This window comes from Rhincodon typus, chromosome 28 (assembly GCF_021869965.1).
Source record: "Rhincodon typus isolate 14 chromosome 28, sRhiTyp1.1, whole genome shotgun sequence".
NCBI lineage: Eukaryota > Metazoa > Chordata > Chondrichthyes > Orectolobiformes > Rhincodontidae > Rhincodon > Rhincodon typus.
This window is the reverse complement of record NC_063359.1, coordinates 21,961,959-21,984,222: the sequence shown is the minus strand read 5'-3', so window position 1 is coordinate 21,984,222 and position 22,264 is coordinate 21,961,959. Positions and strand designations below refer to the sequence as shown.

The following is a 22,264-nucleotide window of genomic DNA, read 5'->3' as shown; positions in this document are numbered from 1 at the left end:
ACAATCCAGACATTCCAGATATAAATCTAGTAAGCCTTCTCTGAACTCTGTTCAATTTGTTTACTTCCCTCCTTAAAAAAGACAAACCACACACAGTACTTGAGATGTAGTCTTACCAATGCCCTGTGAAACTGAAGTATAACTTACTTATTTTTGGGTTCAATTCCTCCTCTAATAAAGGATAGCATTCCATTAGCCTTCTCGATTATACGCTGTGCCTATATATTAGCTTTCTGTGACTCATACTATAACTATTAAATCTCTCTGTACCTTGGAATTCTGCGGAACTTGAGCAACAGTACAACCCCACTACATTTTCCTACCTTCTTATTTTCTTAAATGTCATACAGCCCTCAATATATCCTTTATTTTAGGCAGGAAATGAGGAGGTAGCTGGCCCCATCCCTCCATCAGTTTTAACCTGATTAACCTGAGTGCATATTTCATATATAAAAACACTACATATGTACATAACTACTATAACTGCATTTAAAAAAAGTCTCTGACAGCGCTATGAAGGTTTGATATGTTTGTGCGTTGCTGCTGTCAGTACTACTTACAGTGCTTAGTTTGCTGCAGGAGATGAGGACTCGCCGTTCATACAACATACTAGCATAAAGATGGAGCATGTTGTTGACATCTACAGCTACAAAATACTCTGTCAGGTTTCTCTGAAAAAGAAAAAATATTTTCAGAATTTAAAAAGAAAAGCAGACATGCTTTCTTGTGGAACAAGTTGCTGATCTTGTGGAAAGAAATACATTGAGCTGAAGGTTGTTTCCAATATATCACAATGTCTGCACTTTTCAAACCATCAGAAAGAATTCTGTTCATTTGGAGTATTTGTTAATTAGTGATTTTTTTTTGGAGTGTCAGCTTCCCACAACTAAAGTATAGTGTACAGTTCTGGTCACCGTACATTAGGAAGGATGTGATTACACTGAAGGAGGTGCAGAGAAGATTCACCAGGATGTTGCCTGGATGGAGCAGTCCACTATGACAAAATGCTGGATAATCTCGGGTTGATTTCTTTAAGGCAGAAAAAGCTGACAGAGACCTGACTGAGCTATATAAGATTATGAAGCGCATGGACAGTGAGGATAGAAAGCAGCTGCTCCCCTTAGTTGAAAGGTCAATAACAAGGGGTCATAACTTCAACGTGAAAGATAGGAGGTTTAGAGGAGATTTGAGGAGAAACCTTTTCACCTAGAGGGTGGTAAGAACCTAAAATGCATTGCCTGGGCAGGTAATTGAGGCAGGAAAGTTCACAACCTTTAAAAAGTACTGGGACGAGCACTTGAAATGTCGTAACATTCATGGGTCAAGTGCTGAAAAGCAAGACCAGTGTAGGTTTACAGTAGTTTTATGTCAGTGCAGACTTAATAGGCCAAAGGGTCTTTTCTATGCTGTATGATTTTATGAATTCTTTATGTTAGATTCTGCATAGATTATTTAGCACTGCAGCTAAAACAAAAAGCAGCTCAATACTTTTCCCAAAAAAGGTATCATGTTTTGTGTCCAAATATAAAACTTGACTAACGAATAAAAATGTGCTCAATGGTTTTCAATGGTTACTCATCACTTATCACTTACATATATATTGCCTAATTTCTAAACGTTACATGATTTTAAAAAAGGTATTCTTTGAAAACAGTACCATTGAGTGCATCCATCCATTTCAGAATATTTTGACACAAGTTATATCTGGAAATGGAATCCTCACAGCCTGTTCCTTTCACTCGTTACTGCAATCAGACCCAGGTTCCCCAATTCATTAATCCAAATTGTTAAACTCCCAGGTAAAGAGAAATGAACTGACTCCCCTTCCCTATTCACCCAGCCCATCTCCCAGACCCAAATGAATGCAGGTTTTCAAAGATGGTTAACTAGGTTTTCTTAAACTATGGGATTATTAATTTCCATGTGAGAAGAAACACATCTGCAACACTTACACAGAGAGACTAAGAGTAACAGGTGAGTCCAAAAGCATAAAAGTTGAGAAAAAAAAAATACTAAACAGTTTCTGAATTATTAGTGAAGAACAGATAGTTGACCATTGCGGCCGTGGCAGCAGAGGCTATTACTGATGTTGGTATTTCAACAGACAGTTAAAAAACCCTAAGTTTTGAGGATTGATTGAGACTCTGTCATTCTGATTTTTTTTTGGCCAGAACTGAATTCCAGTATTCAGGGCAGAAGTGTCCTTTTGTCTAGCTGCCAGCTATCTTACTTTCTTGCATTTAGATTGAGAGATGATCTTCAGTTGCAGCACTAGAGATCAATTCTTTGACTATGACTCTTCACAGCATGCTAACACTTAAACCCAGGCCCTCATTATTTTTGTAGTCTGAAGAGATCACAGTCCATTTTGTTTTGACTTGCCTCTTCCCCCTTTGACGGTCTACTGTTTGATGTGCTCTTCGCAACTACAGGTGTGATATTCCATGATTCTCGCTCTCTCGTTCTCTCGCGCTCTCTCTCGCGCTCTCTCTCTCTCTCGCTCTCTCCCAGACAGCCACTTAATTTATGTCTGGTGCCACTTTCAGCTGCATCAGCCATCTTTCAGAATACACATTTTGGAATTACAAGTTAAAAATGTCCACAGAACTTCAGAAATCTGAACCATGGCCATGACGATGCCATCACAGAGTTATAGTCATTGAGTCATGGGAGTCTACAACATAGAAAAAGGCCCACCAGCTCATCAAGTCTACACTGGTCAAAAACAACCACCTAACTTCTAATCCCATTTAAGCACTTTGCCCACAGCCTGGTGTGCCTTGGCATCTCGTGTACATCTGAATACTAATTAAAATGTTATGAGGGTTTTTGCCTCTATTACCCTCACAGCCAGTAAGCTCCAGATTCCAACTACCCTCACATGAAGTCTTAATTTTCCATCTGTCCTCCATGCAGGACCTTCCCAAAAGCCTTGCCGAAGTTCAAGTAGATTGCGTCAAATGTATTGCCTTCATCTACACACCTGGCTACCTCTTTGAAAAATTCAATCAATCAAATTGGTCAGACCGTGACCTCCCCTTAACAAAACCATGCAGACTGATCATAATTAATCCCTGCCTCTCCAAGTGTAGATTAATTCTGTCCCTCGGAACTGCTTCCAATAGTTTTCCTACCACTAAAGTTAAACTGAGTGGCCAATTGATTCTTGGTTTATCTCTTGCTCCCTTCTTGAATAACAGTACCATTTTGGCTGTCCTCCAGTCCTTATAAAAAGGTATTTTTGTTAAAATTATACCACCCACATCTGGCAGATAAGCATACAATTTGGAAAAGTGAGAAGAGATACAAGCGTCCAATAAGTGTGATACAAGACGATATACTGAAAAGAGCCACCATGATCTGCCGCCTGATATTACTGAAAACAACTCAGTTCTGGCAGGTCCAGCGGGATGCCACGAGATACACATATTCCCCTATCGTTCCTTGTCAGTATTCTGCAGAGACTATTTCCCCAAAGTCCACTCCACCTCTACTCCCAATTCCTCACACCTCCACGGCACTTTCACATGCAATCACAGAAGGTGGAACATTTGCCCATTTACCTTCTCCCTGCTTGCTATACAAGGCCCCAGACAGACCCTCCAGGAGAAGCATCAATTTACCTGCATTTCTTTCAACCTAGTCAACTGTTCCCACTGCTCACAATGCAGTCTCTGGAGAGATGAAACACAGATTGGATAACCACTCTGCAGAACACCTACGTCCTGTATGTGAAAATGACTCCGGGTTTCCAGCGCAAACTAGAGGAACAACATCTCACCTTCTCCTTGGGGAGCCTGCAGCCTGTAGGACTCAATACCGAGTTCAAAAATTTTAGAGTCTGAACACCACCTTCCAGCTCCATACCCCAATCCTGTCATGACTTGCACCACTTTCAGCGTAACCAACCCAGTTTCACCCACTCATCGCCCCCATTATAATCTATCCAGTTTTTATTCATCAGCAAAAACAGAAATTGCTAGAGATACTCAGCAAGTGTGGCAGCATCTATGGAAAGGAAGCAGATTAACATTTTGAGTCCAGTGACTCTTCTTCAGAACTAGCTTTTCTTCTTCCGGGCATACAATCAACTGTCCCTTTGTCTGCCTACTTTCTCTCTCTCTCTGGGCTCAGTCTCCACCTATCTGCTTGTCCCTTTAACAGCCACCAGCATCCCCCCAAAACCCACAGCCTTGTCACCAATATAACTTTTACGTTTTCTAGACCTATCAGTTCTGAAGAACAGTCACTGGACTCAAATCGTGAACTCTGCTTTCTCTCCACATATGCTGCCAGACCTACTGAGTTTCTCCAACAATTTCATTCAAGCCTCCTTTGTTTTGTTCATGAAAAATGTGAGGGATATATTTCTCAACACTATTTCTGGTTTCCAACTTTTAGCTTTGATAGGAAGGATCAAAAGGGATTTCAAACTGTACATCAATAACTTGTTCCTGTACTGCCAATGGGCTCTCATGTGAAGGGAACAAAGATCAGTAGAATAAGTGAATAGAAAACATGCCTAGAGATACAACTCAACCTGCATTCCTTGTGAATTCTGTAGTGAGAACAAGTCACCTATACAGCTTAGGCATTTCAAGTAGATATTTTTCAGTTTCAGACAAACATACGTAAAAGGCAGCTTATGTCTTATGTCATATTACTGTGTTAATATGTCTTGCCGTCTACATATACCTATATATATATGAACCAGACAGATTCCTCTGTCCCTGCACATTATTTTGATCTATTACTTTAAATATCTATTTCTTCTTCCAAAGCCATCTGTCAGCACACTTTACCTAACTCTTCTCTGTATTGAAGCAATTTGCTTGTGTGCAGAAGATGGGAATGTTTTCCTATGCGGAGAAGATGGACAAAAGAAAATCTGATTGCTTCCAATTTCATGAGAGAGCTGAACAAAGTCCATAGGGAGAAACATCCCCTCTCAGAAAAGGGTGAAGAGCAGCAGGGCATAGATAAGGTAGTCTGCAGAAGTAGTAAATGCTATGCAGGGAAAACCTTTTTCATACAGCAAGTAGTTTGGGTGCGGAATTCAAGACCTGGAAGCATGGTGGAGGTAAGTTCAACTGAAGTATTCAAGAGAACATCAGGTGATTAGGTAAATAGAAACAATAGTCAGGGTTGTGGGGAAAAAGCTAGGCAAATGGCATAAGTCACAATGCTCATACAGCTAGTACAGACACAATGAGCCAAATGGCTTACTAGTGAGTTCTAACAATTCTGTGGTTCTGTGAATTCAATTGTGGGTACAATATAAATAAACAGGCATTTTAATAATAGATAATACACCTTGTTCAAATGTATATGACTAGTTTAATATCTTTTATTTGTGTCTCTAATAGACAGTGTATGAAAATAGGATAAGATTTTGTTTTTCTTTAAATCTTTCTATCTTTCTATCTTCTATATTTAGTTAGCTTTGTTTGTTTTTTTTTAAAATTCTTTTTCATCATAACCTTTTATTCCATTGAAGAAAATCTGCAACTCCATGTGAATATGCCTCAATGACTAGCCACCATATTAGCTTACCAAACAAAACAAAATATCTATGAGGGAAATTTCTTTCTGCGATCCAACTTGTCCAGCAGTATTATCATTTGAGATAATAAATATACCTCGTTGCAGTCAGCCAAAAGGTGAGGCAAAGGGGAAAAGTTATCCCACCATCTCTCCTCATCAGTAACAGTATTTCCTGAAAAAAAAAGTCTGAGGACAACTTTGAATGCAAGCCATGGCAGCTCTGTATTCTGTACACAGTTCGACCTGTATCTGTATTTTTATTTGAGTGGCTGATTTATAACATTGGGATACTATGCAATTTACAAGAGAAAAATGGACATCCAGGACTCACTGGAAGCACTTACTTTAAATCATAAGCTTCAAGACTGAAATTATACAGTTTCTGACAGTCATCTGAAACTAATGTTAAGGTTTTATAACTTGGATGCAATTACTTCTTAAAAGATTAATACGTTGCATAGTTTTATGACTTATTTTATTCCTAGTTATGCTCCAGTTGCAATTGTTGACAGGATTCAGGGTATTTTTAATCTGCAAAAATGTTGGTAAAAGTCTATTCATACATTGTAAAAGGATGTTGGCAATTTTTCATCAACTGTTGGTTGCCAGTTTTATTGCGGTCATAATACCATACTATACAATGAGATATTTTCCAAAATCTTATTATTCAAAGTAGGAATTTGACAGGTTCTAATAGAATAGAGTAGATAATAAAGAAAAGTGCTTTATGTGGATCATTGGAAACATGCTTTGGATCTGTGTCTTGGGAACTTGTAAGCAAAAAACAGCAGCATAAAACATGTTAAAAGTTGTAGCAATTTTTACTGGCAACAGAAAGACCCATTTTGTGCCTTACTGTTTCAGATTTTGACATTAGTATTATTTATAAGATTGCCGAATGGCTTTATGTCATGTCAGCTTCAGTCAAACTTTTGGAGGTGCTTGTTCATCTGAATTTGATTCTGTAAAGTGACATCTTTGTGGAAATAAGTCATAATGGCACAGCACGGACAAAACTGATTTATATGAGTGACGAATGGAAAGTTCCACAAGCCATGTGTCAATATCCAGGAGCTACAAAGCAAAAAAAAAAAAATTTACAATGCTGGTCCTTCATGGAACTCAAGCATATCCAATTCTCTATAAAGCTTCCTTCTCAAACCTGGAATTTTTCCACGTCATTTCCCACCTCAAACCTTATATCACTATTACTGTTTCCCACTCCCCCATCATTAAGCCAATCTCCACCATTAGATTCTGTTTTCATACTCTTGATCCATTCCCAACCCAACTCAATGTCATACGAGAACATGTCCTTGATTCAGTGCATGCTGTATTGTCGATTCTCACCTTCTCCTTAGGCTTTGCCCTTTATCCTTCAATATGATTACCATCGCCCCCTACTCCCAAATAAAACATTTTCTAGTTCCACCCTCTAATACTATTTCGTTACCCAAAATCTATCCTTGCTCTATTAAGGCATCAAATATCATCACCATCCAGTTGGAGTCTCTCTTTTTCTCTCTCTCTCCTATCATGCGATGTTAAAATCCTTTCAACCTGCATTCATGCTGCCCACAGCGCAGCCCTCCTTTGATCAAATTCACTGATGTAAGCATAATTGCCTTGTGTTTTCTTTCTCTTGTTTTTTGACCTCTGTGTAGTCTGTAACCCAGTCATCATTCTATTTCCTTCACCACTCTGCTCTGTGTCACTGCTACAGCTTGATTCTACTTCCGCTTTCTCGAACACCAGAAGAATTCTTGTAAATGCTTCCACTCTAGCTTGTATGTGATCACCTTGGGTGCACTCTAAACTTTCCATCTTAGCACCCTATTATTCTTTCCTCGCATAGTACAGGCCCTTCGGCCCACGATGTTGTGCCGACCTATTATCTGACTAAGATCAACCTACCCTTCATACCCCACATTTTACTATTCTCCATGTGCCTATCCAAGAGTCGTTCAAAAGTCTCTAAAGTACCTGACTCCACTACCACCACCGGCAGCGCATTCCACATGCCCACCACTCTCTGTGTGAAGGACCGACCTCTGACATCTCCCCTATACCTTCCTCCAATCACCTTAAAATTATGTCCCCTCGTAACAGCTATCTCCATTCTGGGAAAAAGTCTCTGACTATCCACTCTAACTACGCCTCTCATCATGTTGTACACGTCTATCAAGTCACCTCTTATCCTTCTTCGCTCCAATGAGATAAACTCTAGCTCCCTCAACCTTTCCTCACAAGACCTGCCCTCCAGTCCAGGCAGCATCCTGGTAATCTCCTCTGCACCCTCTCTAAAGCTTCCACATCCTTCCTATAATGAGGCAACCAGAACTGAACACAATATTCCAAGTGTGGTCGAACCAGGGTTTTATAGAGCTGCAGCATAACCTCGTGGCTCTTAAACTCAATTCCCCTGCCATTGAAAGCCAACACGCCATAAGCCTTCTTTACAACCCTATCAACTTGGGTCGCAACTTTGAGGGATCTATGGACGTGGACCCCAAGATCTCTCTGTTCCTCCACACTGCCGAGAATTCTGCCATTAACCCGGTATTCTGCATTCAAATTCAACCTTCCAAAATGAATCATTTCACACTTTTCCAGGTTGAATTCCATCTGCCACTTCTTTGCCCAGCTCTGCATCCTGTCAATGTCCCACTGCAGCCTACAACAGCCCTCCAATGCTGTCCACAACTCCACCAGCCTTCGTGTCATCGGCAACCTTATTAACACACCCTTCCACTTCTTTATCCGAGTCATTTATAAAGATCACAAAGAGCAGAGGTCCCAGAACAGATCCCTGCGAAACACCACTGGTCACCGAGCTCCATCTACTACCACCCTCTGTCTTCTATTGGACAGCCAGTTTTGTATCCAGACAGCCAAATTTCCCTGAATCCCATGCCTCCTTACTTTCTGAATGAGCCTATCATATGGAACCTTACCGAATCCCTTGCTAAAATCCATATACACCACATCCACTGCTCTACCTTCACTGATGTGTTTTGTCATATCCTCAAAGAATTCAATAAGGCCCCTCACAAAGCCATGCTGACTATTTCTAATCAAACTGTGCTTTTCCAAATAATCATAAATTCTATCTCTCAGAATCCTCTCCAATAATTTGCCCACCACAGAAGACAGACTGACTGGTCTGTAATTTCCAGGATTATCCCTATTCCTTTTCTTGAACAAGGGAATAACATTTGCCACCCTCCAATCTTCTACCACTACTCCAGTGGACAGTGAGGATGCAAAGATCATTGCCAAAAGGGCAGCAATCTCTTCCCTCGCTTCACGGAGTAACCTTGTGTATATCCGTTTGGCCCAGCGGACTTATCCATCCTCACGTTATTCAAAATTTCTAGCACATCCTCCTTCCTAACATAAACCTGTTCGAGCATATCTGCCTGTTTCATGCCGTCCTCACAAACGTCAAGGTCCCGCTCACTGGTGAATACTGAAGCAAAGTATTCATTAAGGACCTCCCCTACCTCCTCTGGCTCCGCACACAAGTTCCCTCCACTTTCCCCGATTGGCCCTATCCTCACTCTGGCCATCCTCTTGTTCCTCACTTAAGTATAGAAAGCCTAAGGGATTTCCTTGATCCTACCCGTCAAGGTTTACTCATACCTGCTTCTAGCTCTCCTAAGTCCATTCTTCAGTTCCTTCCTGGCTACCCTGTAGACCTCTAGAGCCCTGTTCGATCCTTGCTTCCTCAACCTTAAGGAAGCTTCCTTCTTCCTCTTGACTAGGTGTTCAACATGCCTTGTCATCCAAGGTTCCTTCACCTTACCATCCTTTCCTTGCCTCAGTAGGACAAACCTATCCAGTACACGTAGCAACTGTTCCCTAAACAACCTCCACATTTCTGTTGTGCATTTCCCTGAGAATATCTGATCCCAACTGGTGCTCCTTAGTTCTTGCCTAATAGCATTGTAATTCCCCCTCCCCCAATTAAATACTTTCCCATACCATCTGCTTCTATCCCTCTCCATGACTATAGTTAAAGTAAGGGAGTTTGGACCACTATCACCGAAATGCTCTCCCACCGAGAGATCTGACACTTGACCTAGTTCGTTGCCAAGCACCAAATCCAATATGGCCTCCCCTCTAGTCGGCCTATCTACATATGGAGTCAAAATCCTTCCTGGACACACCTGACAAAATCTGCTCCATACAAACTATTTGCACTTCGGAGGTTCCAGTCTATATTAGGGAAGTTGAAGTCACCCATGACAGCAACCCTATTACTTCTGCATCTTTCCACAATTTGTCTCCCAATCTGTTCCTCAGTGTCTCTGTTGCTATTGGGGGGGGGGGGGGGGGGGTGGAAAACGCCCAACAAAGTGACTGCTCCTTTCCGGTTTCTGACTTCCACCCATACTGACTCAGTGGAGAAACCCTCCTCCACGACCTCCCTTTCTGCAGCTGATACCATCCCCGATTAGCAATGCCACTCCCCCACCTCTTTTGGAACATCTATACCCAGGAACATCCAACAACCATTCCTGCCCCTATGTTATCCAAGTCTCCGTAATGGCCACAACATCGTAGTTCCAAGTACTGATCCATGCTCTGACTAATATCATTCTTTGGATAACATCAATCAAAGGGACATGATCAGCTTTTAGACACACGTTGACGACGCCTAACTCTACCTCTGCCAAAACCCTCATTCTTGGATCACCACTGCACTGACAGGTGACTTAAACAAACTCAAAAATCTAGATGAACAGGAACTTTATTCAGCTAAGCATCAGCAATACCAAAGACATCTTGTACAGTTTCTGCCAAGCAGTTTGTACTGCAACTTTCTGACCTTTTCCCTGCCCACGAGTTGATCCAAATGGTGTGCAAGTGATTTGATGGAACCTCAGGTAAAATTCAAACTATATCTCCTAGTCAAGGATAGCACTACCTATCCCCAACTGTACACTGTGCACCTTAACTCAATTTCATTCTCAATGAGTGAAATACTCTTGCCACCCTTAGATTTTTTTTATAGAATCCCTACGATGTGGAAACAGGCCCTTCGGCCCAACAAGTCCACACCAAACCTCACAGCATCCCACCCAGGCCCATCCCCCATAATCCACCTAATCTACACATCCCTGAACATTACGGGCAATTTAGCATGGCCAGTCCACCTAGCCTGCACATCTTTGGGCTGTGGGAGGAAACCGGAGAACCCGGAGGAAACCCACACAGACACGGGAAGAATGTGCAAACTCCACACAGACAGTCCCTCAAGGGTGGAATCGAACTCAGGTCCCTGGCACTGTGAGGCAACAGTGCTAACCATATCCAACAGCTGTAGTGCTCTCCTCGCTAGCTTCCAAAAAATTAAAGCTTCACAAGTTGCAACTTATTCAATATCCTGCTGCACATACCTACATTATGGCCCTGCTTCTTTACCACTTCCAATATAGGTAACTTGTCCCATTTGCCTGACACATACTAATAACTTTAAAATTGATGCATAGGGTACTTAAAGTAATTAAAGTCATCATAGTGTCAGAGGACCATAGAGCTGTTCTCTCTTTAGAGAGAGAACTGGTAGTTTAACCCGAGGGACACCTTGCCTCAGGCAATGGGAGAGGTTAAGAAGGTGTGACCTTGATGGTAACCTCAGTCAGTGCTGGAACTGAAACTGTGCTGCATCGCAAAGCAGCCATCCAGTCAAGTGAGCTAACCTCATCTAGAAGACTTTAACAGCCTCCTCCTCCCTATCTCTGCAATCTGTTTAATTTACAAAAAGCAGAAAGAATGACAAACTAGCAGTAAAAGACATGCCAATGTTTCATGTGGGCATTTTCTCACCTTCAGATGCAGATATAGAAGTAGCTTGTATTAGATCAATCAAATTGTTAAAATCCAAAAGCACCAATATTGCGAAGATGATTTACATTTAGTGTTGCTTGGAGGACCTACATTTTGAAGGATTGTGAATAAAGGAATTTATTTCAAGTTTTGTGAACATACCTGGAGTGATTTCTTTAAAATAGGTCAATAGAATTTCACTATGGATACTGGAGAATCTTTTTTTAAAATCAAGATTTCTTAGAAATTGCATGACTAGTGATGTCTGCTTGCTTTGCTGTAGGACCTACTTGAACCAGTTTTGAGTAGCAGCTGGCTTGGCCACATTCTTGTTTTATTTAACTGCCTTGGAGGAAAACCTAAGAACCAGCCGAGTTGGAGGAAAGCCTGCTAAGAACCACGTGTGTTAGAGAAAAGTTTGCTAAGAACGAGCTACCTGGATAGATTCTATGGAATCCATAGAGAGTGGAAACAGGCCATTCAGCCCAACAAGTCCACAGCGATTCATCAAGTCTCCCGCCCGGACTCACCCCCGCTACCCTACCCCTGTAACCCTGCATTTCTCATGGCTAATCCACATAGACTGTTGATGATCTCTCACTGTTGAAAAGAAAACCCCCTACACTGGTACTGTGTGGGACATATTTGTTCCTTTGAAAAAGTGATTCAAAGAAGACTGTATTTCCTGAGCAAGATGTATCTGAAAGACTTTGAGACAGCTGTGCATGATCATGTAAGGCAGAAAATTTGAGCAACAGACTCGAACATTTATCGTTTTGCCTTCAAGAATAACCCATTGGCTAAAGTGTTTTCTTTCAGAAAGCCAATCTCCTCCACATATTTTACCCCATTTTTCTTGAAGTATGTGTGCGCTTGTACACGCACATGGGATATTTAGAGTCATAAAGCTGTACAGCATGGAAACAAATTGTTCAATCCAACTCATCCATGCTGACCAGATATCCGAAATTAATATAGTACCATTTGTCAGCATTTGGCCCATATCCCTCTAACCCTTAATCAATGTTGTGATTGTACCAGCCTCCATCACTTCCTCTGGCAGCTCGTTCCATACATACACCACCCTCTGCGTGAAAAAGTTGTCCCCATGTCTCTTTAAATCTTTCCTCACTCACCCTAAACCTATGCCCTCTAGTTTTGGACTCCCCACCGCAGGAAAAAGACCTTGGCTATTCACCCTATCTGTGCCCCTCATGATTTTATAAACCTCTGTAAGGTCACCCCTCAGCCTCCGACGCTCCAGGGAAAATAGCCCCAGCCTATTCAACATCTCCCTTTAGCTCAAACCTTCAAACCCTGGCAACATTCTTGTAAACCTCCTCCAAACCCTTTCAAGTTTCACAACATCCTTCCTATAGCAGGGAGACCAGAATTGCACACAGTATTTCAAAAGTGGCCTAACCAATGTCCTTACAGCCGAAACACGACCTCCCAACTTCTATACTCAATGCACTGACCAACAAAGGCAAGCATATCAAGTGCCTTTTTCATTATCCTATCTACCCGCAACTCCACTTTCATGGAACTGTGAACTTGCACTCCAAGGTCTCTTTGTTCAGCAACACTTCTTAGGACGTTACCATTGTATGCATAAGTCATGTTCTGACCTGCCTTTCCAAAATGCAGCACCTCACATTTATCTAAATTAAACTCCATCTGCCACTCTTCGGCCCATTGGTCCATCTGATCAAGATCCCATTGTACTCTGAGGTAACCTTCTTCCCTGTTCACCAAACTTCCAATTTTTGTGTCATCTGCAAACTTACTAACCATATCTTCTATGTTCACATCCAACATTTCTATAAATGGTGAAAAGCAGTGGACCCAGTACAGGACCTTGTGGCACATTGCTGGTCACAGGTCTCTCGTTTGAAAAGAAAAAAACCCTTCACCATCACCCTATGTCTTCTACCTTCGAGGCAGTTCTGCATCCAAATGGCTAGTTCTCCCTGTATTCCATGTGATTTAACCTTGCTAACCAGTCTACCATGAGAAATCTTGTCAAATGCCTCACTGAAGTCCATATAGATCACATCCATTTTCTGCCCTCATCAAACCTCTTTGTTGCTTCTTGAAAAAAAACTCAATCAAGTTAGTGAGACACGATTTCCCATGCACAAAGCCATGTTGACTATCCCCAATCAGTCCTTGCCTTTCCAAATACATGTAAATCCTGTCCCTAAGGATTCCCTCCAACCACTGATGTCAGACTCACCAGTCTATAGTTCCCTGGCTCTTCCTTACCACCTTTAAATATTGCACCATGTTGGCCAACCTCCAGTCATCCGGCACCTCACCTGTGGCAGGCCCAGCAATCACTTCCCTAGCTTCCCACAGAGTTCTAGGGTACACTTGGTCAGGTCCCGGGGATTTATCCACCTTTATGCATTTTAAGACATCCAGCACCTCCTCCTCTGGAATATGGACATTTTTCAAGATGTTGTTATTTATTTCTCCACGTTCTCTATCTTCCATATTCTTCTCCACAGTAAATTCTGATGCAAAATACTGGTTTAGTATCTCCCCCATCTCCTGCCATTCCACACACAGGCTGCCTTGCTGATCTTTAAAGGGTCCTGCTCTCTCCCTAGTTACTCATTTGTCCTTAACGTCTTTGTAGAATCCCTTTGGATTCTTCTTAACCCAATTTGTCCAAGCTATCTCATATCCCCTTTTGCCCTCTTGCTTTCCATCTTAAGTATATTCCTACTGCCTTTATACTCTTCTAGGGATTCACTCGATCTCTGCTGTCTATACCGGACATGAGCTTCCTTCATTTCCTTGACCAAAACATCAATTTCTCTAGTCATCCAGCATTCCCTACAGCTCCCTTCACACTAACAGGAACGTATTGTCTCTGGACTCTCGTTTTCTCATGTTTGGAGGCTTCTCATCTTCTAGCGTTCCCTCTACCTGCAAACATCCGTCCCCCCAATCAACTTTTGAAAGTTCTTGCCTAATCCTGTCAAAATTGGCCTTCCTCCAATTAAGAACTTTAGCTTTTAGATCTGGACTATCCTTTTCCATCACTATTTTAAAACTAATAGAATTATGGTCACTGGCCCCAAAGTGCTCCCCCACTGACATCTCAGTCACCTGCCCTGCCTTATTCCCCAAAGTAGGTCAAGTTTTGCACCTTCTCTAGTAGGTGCATCCACATACTGAATCAGAAAACTTTCTAGTACACACAAATTCCACTCCGTCCAACTCTTAACACTATGGCAGTTCCAGACTACGTTTGGGAAGTTAAAATCTCCTACCATAACCACACTAATATTCTTACAGATAACTGACATCTCCTTACAAATTTGTTTCTCAATTTCCTGCTGACAATTTTTTTTTTTGGGGGGGGTGGGGTTCTACAGTACTATCCCAATATTACTCAGTTTCACCCAAATAACTTCCCTGACATAGTCCCATGAATATCCTCAAGTACAGCTGTGTTGTTATCTCTAATCAAAACATGCCACTCCCCTTCGTCTCTTGCCCACCCCTTTCTATCCTTCCTATACCCTGGAACATTAAGCCGCCAGTCCTAAATATTCCTGAGCTACATCTCTGTAATTACTATAATATCCCACTCCCATGTTGCCAGCCACGCCCTCAGTTCATCTGCATTGCCTGTTAGGCCTCTTGAATTGAAATAAACGCAGTTTAATTTATCAGTCCTACCTTGTTCTCTGCTTTGTTCCTGCCTGCCCTGACTGTTTGACTTGCTCCTTTTCCCAAATGCATGAGTTTCAGACTGATCTCTTTACTCACTGTCTTCCTGCCCTGCACCCCCACGACCCCCAGCACCACCCCCCACTCCCAAGACACTAGTTTAAATCCTCCTGAGCAGCTCTAGCAAACGTCCCCATCAGTATATTAGTCCCCTTCCAATTCAGGTTCAATCCATCCTTCTTATACAGATCACTCCTACCCCAGAAGAGATTCCAATGATCCAAAAATGTGAATCCTTCTCCCCTGCACCGCATGCTCAGCCACACATTCATCTGCTTAATCCTCCTGTTCCTACCCTCACTAGCCTGCGAGAGTAATCCAGCTAATACTACCCCGAGGACCTCCTTTTTAAATTCCTGCCTAACTTCCCATATTCTGTCCTCAGAATCTTGTCCTTTTCTCTTTCTATGTCGTTAGTTCCAATGTGTACAATAACTTCCTGCTGGTCCCTCTCCCCTTTAAGAATATTCTTCAGCCTCTCCAAGATATCCTTGAACCTGGCACTACGGAGGCAACACACCATTTTGATGTCTCGCTGTTGGCCGCAGAGATGTCCGTCCGTGCCTCTGACTAGAGAGACCCCTATCATCACTTGGAACCTGATGCACCCCACATTACATTAGAGCCAGTCTTGGTGTCAGAAACCTGGCTGCTAGTGCTACATTCCCGAGAGTCCCTCACCACCTAATTTCCACAACAGTATACTTGCTTGAGATGGGGATAGCCACAGGAGACTCCTGCACTACCTGCCTCCCTCTGCTATCTTTCTTGGAGGTAACCCATCCACCTGACTGTACCTGCGGTTTCTCTACCTTCCTACAATTGCCATCCATCACACCCCCAGCTCCTGTAAATTTCTCATTGCCTCTAATTGCCACTCAAATTGATCCATGCAATCCAGTAGGATTTGCAACCAATCACACTTCCTGCAGACATAATCATCAGTGACCTGGAAACTCTCCCTAATCTCCCACATCCAACAGGAAGAGAACATCACTTAGCAAGGGCCATCTTTGCACCTTAACAATCTACAGACCCAGAAAATAACACAGTCTTACTGCTCTAAAAACTCTGCTCCAGGCTAACTTAGTAGCTATTTTTATATTTTTAAAGTTTAGTCAAGAGACAGATCTCAATAAAACATATTAAAATATTCAAAAAAAGAACTCACTCTACCCACTATTGTAGACTTACAAAAAAAAAGTAAGGTTACACTTTAAGACTAGCCACTTAACTGTTGCGCTGCTATGAGCTCCCCAGGTTTATCCAAGGTTAGCTGTGAATTTCACTGTTTGTTTATTTTCCTTAGAACAAACTCCAATGTCAGGGATACTTCAAACCAAACAGCAGAGGCAGTCAGCAGTACAGGTTACTGCCTAGTGTGTCAGCTGTGCGGGTTTACTTCTCCCACCTCCTATGTGTTTGCTGTTTTGTCTCTCTTCCTCCTTTTCAAAGCACTGTTGTTTTGATCTTTTATTTCCAAAGCTCCAAAACAATGCAACAGCTTATAAAACAGTAATTACTGCTCTTAGAATTAAAGGAAATCAGCTCCAACACTGAAAATACCTGAAAAAAGGTCTTACAGCCACAATTTTTTCCCATCCTCCATTTGGATTACCCAGAATCCATTTATAGAGCTAAGAATTCATACTTTTATATTATTAATTGTGTATGTTAACCAATCATTGCATAGGTTTTGTTTTGGTAATAAACTCATAATAAACTCATAGTTGATAGATGTTTTTGTTTAAAACCTGACATAGATCAGTTATTTAATTGGTCATCTTCACACTGGAATATGTATTTTTATTTTGTGTTTTGACCCCTGGAGTAGAGGAATTAGAGTGACATTCATTCCTCCAGCTTCAGTCATAATATCTGCAAAACAAATGGAAAATAAAATACTCCTGTGGAGATGACAAAGAACAGTCATAGTCAACTACAGTACTGCCTACTTATGCACACATTAAGTTCAGCAAACAAAAATGTTTCTTTCCTATGTTTGCACTTTTTTCATATGAAAATACATTTGTACGCAAGGAATGAAAAATGCTAAATGGAGGAAAATAATCCAAACAACAACCACCATCATTTTAGTCATTTCATCATTTTTTAACAAATACACCTCTAGCAAATAAATAAAATGATTCTTCATTAGTAAGGGAAGTTATTTTCTTCACGTAAACTGAAATGTTTGATTGAAACAGTTAAACATCATCCAAGTAGAATTTGATCTGAACAATTCTTTCCATTTATGGGTGATTGTGCCTTTTTGAATGGTTCTGTCAAAAAGCAAGTAAATATATCAATTATCCCACTCAGCCCTACCAATTCATCTTCAGAGGAACCTAGTGTATACAAAAACTGAATGTTATTAACGTCATTTTACTGAAATAGTGTTTACTATTTGCCAAATACTTAATGTCTCTGCTACATTACTCCCTTCACACTACTCTCAATCTTCAATCTAACAACAGCTGACAGTTTGACAGCTCCTTTTTATATTAAAGATAAACAAATATTCGGCATGTGTTACTCATCATCAGCAGCAATGAAATTAAAGAATTCAGTGTTCCTGAGAAGTCAGCAACCGGGAGCTGATCAGCTGGCAGTCAAGTAGTGTCGTTTAATATTCTGTAGGAAAAGAAATGGCTTTCGCGTCAATTCAGAATTAAAAAGAAAAAGAGAATGAATGTAATGGGAGGCAGGTGTGGGAGGCTAACAGGAGGCAAGAAAATACAAGAGAGGGGAAGAAGGAAAAGAGAAGGAAAGACATCAATATTGGTATCTGGCACTATCACATACCAAAGTACTTCACACCCAATGAAATGGTTTGCGATCAGTCACTGTTATATGCTTGGAAGCCAAAAGTATGAACGAAATACATGCACCATTAGACAGCAACTTTCTTCAAAATGGTTTTGTAAAAGGTTGGGATTGTGGTTAAGGCCACCGCAAGGTGGGATACGTGTGCACATGCGTAAAATTGGTCTAACACTTTAAACTCCCATGAGCAGCTGTTTTGTATCAGCTGCAATGACTACTGATGAAACAAAAGTAATGGTTGAAATCAACAACTCCTTAATTTATCGAGACTTTTAAGCCATAAATCAGGTCCTGTGACATGATTGCAGCATTTCAATGCTGCAAATTCATAACATACAATTATAAGAAGAGGATGCTATAAGGCTGCTTTCGGTAAACACATCGAGTGGAACTGCATGAATCATGGAGACCATTTTTTTTTAAGGCAGCTCCCTGTTCCCTACACTGGGATCACACACACTGTTTGAAAATTAAATCTATCCTGACCCAATCTATTCCAAGTTAGCCTATTGCATCAGGTAGATCAGATTATGCAAAACATTATCTCCAGTTCTGAAAGCATAAGGATTGATTGGGAGAAAATATTCTTATCTTTAACCTTAAGAATACTCATTAAGATTTTAACATAAATACTATTACTTGATTTTTTTTAAATTGCAAAGAAAAATATCAATATACAATTTTTAATATAAAACTCATTGCAATATTTGACCAGCTTTTCAATTAATACCATATTTAGAGTAGTTATATAGCAAATGCTTACATGCTACAAAGTCATAAATAAAGATAACAAAATTGTACAAATGGATCTAATTAATAAATTGAAGATATAGTGCAAACATGAAAAACTGTCTGCTGCAATAATCCAATTCCTTTTTAGCAGTGCTTGGTATATGACACACAGCACGAAGAATAAATCAACACAGAGTTTCAAAATTTACACAATATGCAATTTACACATTATACAATTACAGAATTAAAATAATCTTCTGAAGATTTGACCACCAGAGATGCATACTTACATTTTCAGGTATACTAGGAAGTTCCCGGGTATCAGGTGTGGTAAAATACGAATGCTGCCAAAAAAAGTTAAAACATTTAGACTTTTCTTAAAGTAGTTTACAGAAAATGTACAAGGTTCTGTGTTGTGCTACCAGCTATAATATGGAAATAAAGTTTTAGTTACTCATACCAGTCAATTTAGATTTGTAAATTTAATTTGATTATATATATTCTACAGAGTAATTGGGGATGGAAAATAAGTAGTGGCCTAGGCAGCGACACCTATGAACAATTAAAGAAAACCTATAATACTCAAGGGAGTCAAGGATCAGTCTAAGAGGACCTCCAGTAACTTATTATAGCAAGTGTGACTTTGAGTTCCAAAACTATTTTTATAGGTGGTATGACAATGTATTTTTTTCTGATTATTCATTCAAGGGAATGAGAGCATTTCTGGCTAGCCCAGGATTTATTGCCCTAGAGGTGATGGTGAGCTGCCTTCTTGAAACACTGCAATCCCCGGGTGTACGAGCACCCACATTGTTGTTCAGAAGGGTATTTCAGGATCTTGATCAGTGACAGTGAAGGAACAGCAATATTATGTCAAGTTACGATGGCGTGTAACTTGGAGGAGAACATGATGGTGGTGTTCACATGCATCTGTTGCTCTTGGAAGATAGTTAATCTCTCCTATTGAAGATGGTTATTGCCTGATATATCTAGAATACTACTTGCTACTTATCAGCTCAAGCCTGGGTCTTGTCCAGATCTTGCTGCATATGAACATAGACTGCTTCAGTGTATGAGTCATTGTGAACGGTGCTCAATATTGTACAATCAATCATTTAGCAGCAAACGTCCCCACATCTGACTTCAGGATGGTTGGAACACCATTGATAAAGCAGGTAAAGATGGTTGGGCTGAGGATACTACCCTCAGTTTTGTCCTGGAGCTGAGAAAATTGACCATCCAAGAACCAGAACCATCACCTCCTGCATTAGTTATGACTTCAACCAGTAGCAAAACCGGTTTTGCTAGGGCTCCTTGATGCCATACTCAGTCAAGTGTGACCTTGACGGCAAGGGTTATCACTCTTCCCACACCTCTGAAGTTCATCCCCTTTGTACGTTCATGAACAAAGGCTGTAATGACGTCAGGAGCTCTAGCAGAAGTAAAACTGAGCATTAGTGAACATTTTCTGAAGAAGGGTCCAGGCCCAAAACGTCAGCTTTCCTGCTCCTCTGATGCTGCTTGGCCTGCTGTGTTCATCCAGCTCTACACCTTGTCATCTCATTAGTGAACTGGTTATTCCCTTGCAAATCCCATTTGATAACATTTTCAATGACTCTTTTCCATCACTTTGCCGATGATCAAGAGTAAACTGATAATTTGGTAATTGGCCAGATTGGATTTATCCTGCTTTTTAGGCACAGTACATACATAGATGATTTTTGATGTCGGTGTACAGGTTTGTTCATGGTACAGGCACAAGTCTTCACTACTACTGTCAGAATATTGATAGAGCCCATAGCCTTTGTAATATCTACTGTGTTCTGCCATTTCTTAAAATGACATGGAATAAAACGTACTGGTTGAAGACTGATGTCTGGGACCTCTGGAGGCCTCATTCCAACCAAATAGACATTTCATTAAAATTGCACCGACGAAAAATGTTCACATCAGTGCACTTTTTAATTTTATGTCAAGAACTAGAGTTTGTAACTTTTTGAAAATCTTGTTACAGCAGTAAAATATCTAGTTCAATCCTTTATCAGAGGTTGATAATAGGGTTATTATAACAGGCATCAGCATTGCCAAACTGTATAGCAAACCATATTACTCAATGATATTTACCTAGATAGTGCGCTTAATCCTATCTGGAAATGTACATCTACAAAGGTCAGCACAGGACAGGTCGCTGCCTGAGCTGTGATACTTGCACAAGTGTAAATTAATCGCATATGCATTTTACAGGTTCTTTCAGGGAAAGGAGCCAGTTCAGTCAGCAACTCAACAGCCAGCTGGTACAGATGGAACCATATCCAAGCGTGAATTAGTACCTTCAAAATTAAAGGGTATAGGGAAGCAAGTTATGAACAAGGGAAAGAAGACGTTAATGAAAATGAAGATTTGAAATACCACAGAAAAATTTAATTATAACCATATCATTGTTTTGGAACAACATTGCCACTCTGAACAACTATGATTAGACTGTTTGCACGTGGAGTTGGGGATATTTTATCTGGTTTCTGTGATTCTTTTCTAATCTAGCATTGACTCCCTCATCCATGAATTTTAAATTGTGATGGTACTTTTTGTGCCACTGGGAACTGAATTGAGGTGGTTCATTCTCATCTTAGCACTCTCAGCAGCTGTTCAAAATACCTTCTCTCAAGATTTCCTCTTGATTTGGATTTGATCCTAGCATCTGGCAGACATGATAACATTTGATAAATTTTAAACAAATATTTTTCATCTCTTTCCATTTCAACTGTCTAGCCACATCAGCTGAACTACTCGGTTCAAATACTCCCACAGCAACTGAACAGCCAAAAGAAACAAAGCCATCCATAAGCTGTTCTTTGATATCCTTTCCTGCTCCATTGCCCATGAAATGCTTAAGCAGAGGGCAGACTAGAAGCATTCTTTTGAACCATAATATGAAATGCCTGGAACAAGCTGAACTATCCCATCAACTGCAGTGCCTCCGAGACAACATGCCCTTTAGGTCAGGCAGGCATGCTGTTCCTACAAAAGCTCTGCTTGGGAGAGCTGGGTCCTCTCCACAGCCAGCCAATGACCTGGCAAGGACAAACAACTGCTACCTGTCGATTAACATTGGAGAGGAATTGCATAGCATCAGCTGCTTACAGTTTTCACAGGGCAAGAATTTGAGAGACAATTAAGTTGTTTAGATACACATCACTGGTTTGTAAAGCAGGAAATGTCACAGGTGACTAACTGTCTGAAAGCATCAAATAGACAAAATCTTTACAATTGTAACAGAATGTTAGACTCTTGTCACAGAAGGCAAATGTCAAAACAGAGTTGCCTAATTCTACAATGGTTTCTCATTATTACAATTACTATTTGTATGATGTCATTAAATTTAAACCAGCAATTATGCAAATAAAAACATCAATTTCAATTACAAATAAGCAGCAACTGCATACACACTGTCCAATCACATCATTTGTAGTGGGATATGAATTATGCAGAAAGCAAGGAAGCACCTGGTTAGATTATAGAACATCCAGAGACCTCAGTCAAAACTCAAGGGTATAATGAGATAACAAGGTGTAGAGCTGGATGAACA

The 22,264-nt window shown here is 40.7% G+C and overlaps 1 protein-coding gene across 1 annotated transcript in view; it reads right to left on the bottom strand.

Annotated features, from left to right (window-relative positions):
* LOC125486345 (DENN domain-containing protein 1A-like) overlaps window positions 1-22,264 on the bottom strand; it is a 72,147-nt gene that overhangs the window by 33,464 nt on the left and 16,419 nt on the right. Inside the window, exons 5-6 of the mRNA XM_048613372.1 lie at window positions 18,969-19,022; window positions 561-671 (exon numbers count right to left, since the gene is read on the bottom strand). Of these exons, the coding sequence (XP_048469329.1) occupies window positions 561-671; window positions 18,969-19,022 (165 nt within the window). The remainder of the gene's footprint in view (window positions 1-560; window positions 672-18,968; window positions 19,023-22,264) is intronic.